Source organism: Electrophorus electricus, chromosome 14 (genome assembly GCF_041902795.1).
Source record: "Electrophorus electricus isolate QZ-2024a chromosome 14, ASM4190279v1, whole genome shotgun sequence".
NCBI classification, from domain to species: domain Eukaryota; kingdom Metazoa; phylum Chordata; class Actinopteri; order Gymnotiformes; family Gymnotidae; genus Electrophorus; species Electrophorus electricus.
The window spans coordinates 25,281,220-25,287,380 of record NC_137510.1 but is presented as its reverse complement, the minus strand read 5'-3'; the positions used below and the strand labels follow the sequence as shown (position 1 = coordinate 25,287,380).

Genomic DNA, 6,161 nt, shown 5'->3' with positions numbered 1-6,161 from the left:
CGTTGTTGATTGTAAAGTTCCTGTAATGTACCATGTAACCATTCGAAACAGGAATGTTCACAAGCTGTTGATTATTCTCTGAAATGTTTGTTGGATTTTCCCAGTGCTGATTATGAAATCGCAGCTGAACTGTTACTGTATTTCTTTTGTGTTCTTTCATCTTCCCTGCTAAACAGGTGCTTATTCTGTGAAAGGAATAAAAAATAATAGGCTTCTTGAGGAAATATTTCATCTTTTAGAAATACAAATGCATAAATCCCCCAAACATTACCCCATTAAGAACAAAGCATTACTCCATTAAGAAAAATATATTTCTCCATTAAGAACATATTTAATTATATAAGATCTTAGGCCTAGTCCTCATCAGCTCTGCAATTATGGAGAAATTGTAACTTTAGAACTTTATTCATGTTTGAGATGATCACAGATGATATCAAATTAATTATCTTGAAAAAGTAAACTTTAGTTTTCTCGATACCTCAATAAAATTATTCCGTTATCACAAGAAACAAGTGTTTGCTATGTCATGATAACAAAATAATTAGAGATCTTGAACAGTAAAAAAAAAACCCAGTAAAAACAGTAAAAAAAAAAAAAAGATTAAAATCTATGGCTTTCGTAAACAATGAATATTCATCAAAATTATGTTTTTGATTATTCATAGTATGAGCAGCTTTATGGACTCAGTGTCTTAAAATATAGGTGAATTCTGTGTACATTTACCGTAGATGGTTGTCACACCTGTCCAGAGAACTCTGATCTAGTGGTGATGTGAAACATATACTTGGAGTGTAAGATATGTAAATGCTTATTTCCAGTACTTTCATTTGGACTGTTTTGCATACCCAGACATCACAAGCATGCTTACTGCTATTTCCCGTATGATGATAACATCACACGCACGTCGGTTGCTTCACATGTGATGATGAGTCCTGACTGTTTATGGTTACTGCAGTCTGTGGTGAGCATACTGCCTGCAACTAATAATGAAACTAAAATGACTTCGGGTTGGCCTAATGAGTGATCACTTTTATTCCGGTGGAATAAAATGAAATATGAGGTTAGGTTTATGTGGGTTTAATCAGCACATCATAATAGGCTTATACAGGTAACATTTACAGTATAGTGTATTGTAGCTACTGTAGCCACTGAGATTGCAGTTCAGTTTCAGGGTTAAGTATGTTTAGATGAACCACTGGCTGGCGATGGCATATCTAAACAGAGTTAAAGGAAAGCATCATCAACAACATCAACAATACTACTTAGTATTACATTATATCAATTATTTCCTTATAAATTATAATTATAATAAGTGCTTAAAAGAAATGAATAAAAATAGGGCGAGTGATCTGCCCTATTCATGTGGTGGACGGCTGCTTTTCCTTGTCCACTGTTCTTCCACACATCTTAAGCAGAGCTTGCCGGTAATTTCTAGCCAAGAAAAAGTACATCACAGGATCAAGAACTGCACTAAAACATGTGATGGCTGAGGTCAGGCGGTTACCAAACGCCAGGGACCTGATTTCAGCATCGGATATGTGGCCCCGGGTGTGCCGCTCGATGTAAAGGAATCGGTGTGCGTGGTAAGGCACGAATGCCACAAGGCAATTAAGCACCGTCAGCACGATCATGGCCGCTGCTTTGCGCTGAGCACGAGTCCTCTCCGGGAACGGCGTCGCGCGGAGCCTGAGGAGGATGAGGGTGTACGAGACCAGCAGGGTAACTAGAGGAACAGTGACCGCGACGGCGGTGGACGCAAGAGCGCTGGAAGACGCCTTTTCCAGGTACAGCTGGCTGCACACCGTCACGTTGCCTACTCCGGAGCGAAGGGTGCTAGTTTGGGGCGTGAATAGCACGGGCGACATGGAGACGATCCCCGTCACCCACAGCATCGCGCACGCCACGCTGGCCTTCTTTCCACACCTCAGGCGCTGACACCGCGGGGGCAGCGCCACAGCCAGCAGTCGGTCCACGCTAATGAAAGCCACGAAGTACAAACTGCAGTAGAGGTTGAGGAAGAAGAAGAAGCCCACTAGGCGACAGGGGGCCTCGCCCAGGAGCCACCGACTGCCTGCGGCGTGGTAGAGCACGCGCATGGGCAGCACCAGCACGTAGGATATGTCGGCTATCGCCAGGTTCTGCAGAAGCACCGTGGAAGGGGTGCAGCTCTGTCCACGCATGAACACCCACAGAGCCAGCGCGTTGCAGGGCACCGAGGAGACAAGGAGCAGCATGTAGAAGATGGTGAAAAAAACGTTCTCTTCGTGGGTCCCGGCCGAGTACAGGGTAGCCCGCTCCTCCTCTGAGCGATTCATAACCGGCTTTCACAGCCTGAGAAGGAAAGAAAGAGCTATAAACAGACTGATATAGCAAAGTATAAACCACCTCAGTACTGCCTCTCTCAATACAAAGTAAAGGTAATAGATGTTAAAAAAATACTTGTTTATTTATTTATTTTACAAATTGTCTGAATGGGGACACAGCTTTAGGATCAATGTTCGTTCTAAGGAATCACCATAAACAGGGAGAATTCGTAATCAAGATCAACTCCCCAGATAGACTTGGTTGTCCACAATGTTGAGCCTTCCAGCTGGTCCTTTCTCTGGGCATAGGCTGTACAGCCCAATGGGTAGTTAACTGCCAGGCAGTATTTACTGAAACATGACAGCTACGTGTAACACCATCAGCAAGTGGTCGAGTAATTAAAAGGCTCTTAATGCTTTTTAGAATTTAACATAAACAGAACATTCAGAGCTGACTGTAAAGTCTTACTGCATTTACACTCATAGCTGGAGTCAGTTTTCTCTATTACATTATTCCATTTTTCCTTAATGAGAGAACTGTATAGACTCTTCTTTTTAAAACTTCTGTCAAAAACAAAACAAAAAACCAAAACATTTCATATACTGGCTTTTAAAAACACGTAAGTACTTACCTGTAGGTTCAGTAGTGCTCCTTCAAAGGAGAATTTGGCATACAGAATAATTCTCTTCACCTAGGAACTGAAAGTCATTTTAAGTGCCTTCAAGTACGCTTAACTTGGCTCATTTCTGCTTTATGAGCACCGCATGCTTGGTCTGACGAATGCTTCGTGCTCATTCCGTAACCGTCTGACTGGTCTGTCCAACGATTCGTGCTCATCCCGTAACTATTTTGTCTTACAATCGACACGATATCTTCATTTCAAACAAACACATAAAAACGCGTCGAATTTTGATTACGACTATCACCCAACTAAAACGTCATTACGCACGGAAATTTTCAATAATTTAATTAAGTAGTCATATCTCTATTACTTAAATACTAATTTTATTCTCATCACAGTGAACAATATTTATTATCGAGTGTACTTAGCCTATTATATTATGCCATATAGCCACATTTTAAGAATTTTATAGATATAGAATTTTAAATTTTGTGTGTTAGATGTTGCCGAATGGCAAGCGCAAGTCAGTAGTTACTGGAACATTTAGAAGCACCGTGTGTCATGTGGTTGCAGTGTGAAACCAGCAGCCTCCCAGCTGCTCTAATTCACAGTGCCAGCGTGTTTCATTATCCAGCTGCCAATGCTGTTTCTAAACACATGGTGATGGTGTGGAACAAAACGGAGATGGGCTCACACACATGTAATGTGCTTACTTTGGGTTTGACTGGGTGAAACACGTGGCGTCTGAGCATGTTAACTAAACTAGCTTAGCTGTCGCGTTAAAGTTATTTTACACGCACTTTGATTGTAAACAAGAACGCAGCTGGAGGGCTAGTTGTACCGTCGCAAACCTTTATATGAAAGTTTCTGAAAAAGGAGACAATACAGATGACATGCAGAAATTTATTACTTTTATGCCTACAGTCTTGCTCACAGCTCATGTGTGCTGTTTTGTTTGTAAAGCTTTACACAACCAGAGGAAACAATTCTATTTACAAAATCTATCTGTGCAAGCATAGTTTTACACCGTCTTTCTCTTGCATCATTTCTCTACAGTTTCAGAAAGGCATGCATAAAAATACATTTTGGTACAATTTGTTAACAAAACTAGACTAAATCTCATAGGCGCAGTTACAGTATATACAGGAGTAGTAGAGAACGGGATTATCATTCATTAGCGTTCAACCATACATTTAGACACACATTTTTATTAATTTAAAAGCCAGTCATCCAGTAAAGCACGAGTGTTGCAGACAGGTAGGTTGAGTTAGGGACAGCCCATTGTACATATACATCTAGAGTCTCTTAACACAGCACATATTCAATAGTTCTGAATAATAAAGATGATAAACACGTTTTGGCAAGTAGGCACGAGAACCGTTGAAGAGACTGAGCATCACTCTTTGCACAGCTGTTGTTACTTCATAATAAAATCCAAAGAAACTGGCAGTGAAATTGAGAACAGAAATGTTCAGTGTAAAAATGTTAATTTGCTATAAATTGTCTACAGGTACAGTACGGTATTGGTACACTTTAAAAACAAACAATGGCTGCAACCAATATTTGTCAAGTTAAAAAAAGATCAAAATATAACATGACCACCCAGAGTCACTGAAGAGCAAAGTGCTCATTATTTTACACTTTGTGAGTTATAACTTTTATGTGTTTAATGTCTTAATAATAAAAATATATATATTTAATATAATCAAATATTAGAAATGGAACAATCCAAGATTGCAGTATACAATTAAATGAAATCTCTTTTCTTCCACAACTGTATGACAATGTTTTGGTTAGCATGCATTTCATGAAAGTTAAAACAGGCTGAAAGCTACTTGTATGTAAAAACTACTGAATGAACAAGCAATACTCACACAATACACAAAAAGTTAAACTGAAATACACCCCCCCCCCCCCCCCCCCCCCCCCGAATCCCACAAAGTGCAGTCGGAACACTGGATGCAAGGCAACAGCAAAATAATGATAAAATCAGGGGGTGGGGGATGGAACAAAGCTGTGTTAAAAAAAACCCCAAGAACTTGAGTTAATGAGCAGGAACAATACCTCATTAAGACATGACTGTATGATAGTGGCTGAGCATTTCATGAAGCGTCCTTGGTGGCTGTTGCCATAGGGATAGCTGATTTTCCAGCACTCCCGTTGTGTGGCCGATTGTAACTGACGAAGCTGGGTGTGTGTATGGTTCGGATACTCTTCACACCCTGAGCCAACATGGTGGGGGACAAAGGGGAATGGGTAGAGGAAGAGGAAGAAGAGGAAGGTCTGCCATTTTGGGTCTGTGTGGATAAAGACAGGCTTTTAGCACTGTGAGTGGCAGGTGCGAGCTTCAGAGAGCCATTAGATAGGGAGGGAATCTGGGAAGACGGGGCAGGGATTGAGCGATGAGTGGGAATGGAAGACTTGTTGGTTGAAAGGGAGGAAGAGGAAGTGGGGGCAATCGAGGAGTTAACAGGGTTAGTAGAATCAGACTGGGAAGCACCTTTTCCTGTACTAGAGGAAAAAGCAGGAATTTTAGAGGCAGGCATGGTAGGGGAAGTGGATTTGGGATCTCCTCCAGATCTCTTAGCACTTCCGTTAGCCTGCAAACAAAGATGCCAAAACACACTGATTGTCAACCATAGGGGAACTCATTGCGAAGATGTGAAGAATGTGTAAAACACATTAAAATTACACTACTACCATCTACAGTTAATTATCAGAGATCAAAGGCAGAAAGTACATTAATTACTGACTAAGATACACACACAGACACACACACACACACACACACAAATACACATACAGACACACACATATATGTCAAGTATATTATCAGAGTTTCGTTTGGGAGTGTAAGTGAAAGCTGAGAGGAGATGGGAGGGCAATGTAAAATTATTCAGTTTTTAAGATCATTCATATTTTAAAGTGAGTATTGCACAGTGTAACCAACCAGTACGCAAGACCAGAGGACGCTCCAGGAAGAGTGGAGAAGGTGCATTGGGGAAAGGTTTCCAGAGGGCGGTGCAAATTTAGTAGGGGGTTGGTCCTGGTTGTTGGGGGAGGGGACTCATCCCCTGAGAGGCAAACAGGGGAAAGTGTCCAAGATTGGGTTTAGTAGAGGAGTTTCTTAGCTAGCAAGGGTAGTAGTGTTATATCGTTGTGTAGTTTTATAGAAATAAATATAGGTGTGAAAGTGAAGTGTGAGATATGTGACCTGGTTTAAGTTAGTAGTGTA

General features: G+C 41.0%; 2 protein-coding genes across 19 annotated transcripts in view; both read right to left on the bottom strand.

Moving 5' to 3' along the window:
- Nucleotides 1-619: 619 nt before the first annotated feature.
- On the bottom strand, nt 620-3,674 carry LOC113575672 (uracil nucleotide/cysteinyl leukotriene receptor). The gene is made up of 2 exons (XM_027007283.3): nt 2,936-3,674; nt 620-2,331 (listed from the first exon to the last, which is right to left on the bottom strand). The coding sequence occupies exon 2, from the start codon at nt 2,313-2,315 to the stop codon at nt 1,359-1,361; it is 957 nt and encodes a 318-aa protein (XP_026863084.2). The 5' UTR covers nt 2,316-2,331; nt 2,936-3,674; the 3' UTR covers nt 620-1,358.
- A 141-nt stretch (nt 3,675-3,815) lies between these two features.
- The window catches only part of kiaa1217 (KIAA1217 ortholog), a 116,444-nt gene continuing 114,098 nt past the window's right edge, over nt 3,816-6,161 (bottom strand). For 15 of the 18 annotated variants that reach the window (XM_081696716.1, XM_081696720.1, XM_081696717.1 and 12 more), the window contains one exon: nt 3,816-5,526. In XM_081696716.1, the coding sequence (XP_081552842.1) occupies nt 5,029-5,526 (498 nt within the window). In that variant the 3' untranslated portion in view covers nt 3,816-5,028. Of the gene's footprint in view, nt 6,001-6,161 lie in introns of all 18 variants that reach the window. The other 3 variants (XR_014117027.1, XM_081696722.1, XM_081696723.1) reach the window with 3 other exon arrangements.

Excerpts from the sequence above, each read along its gene's own strand:
- LOC113575672 (XM_027007283.3), bottom strand. The coding sequence starts at position 2,315 with ATGAATCGCTCAGAGGAGGAGCGGGCTACCCTGTACTCGGCCGGGACC.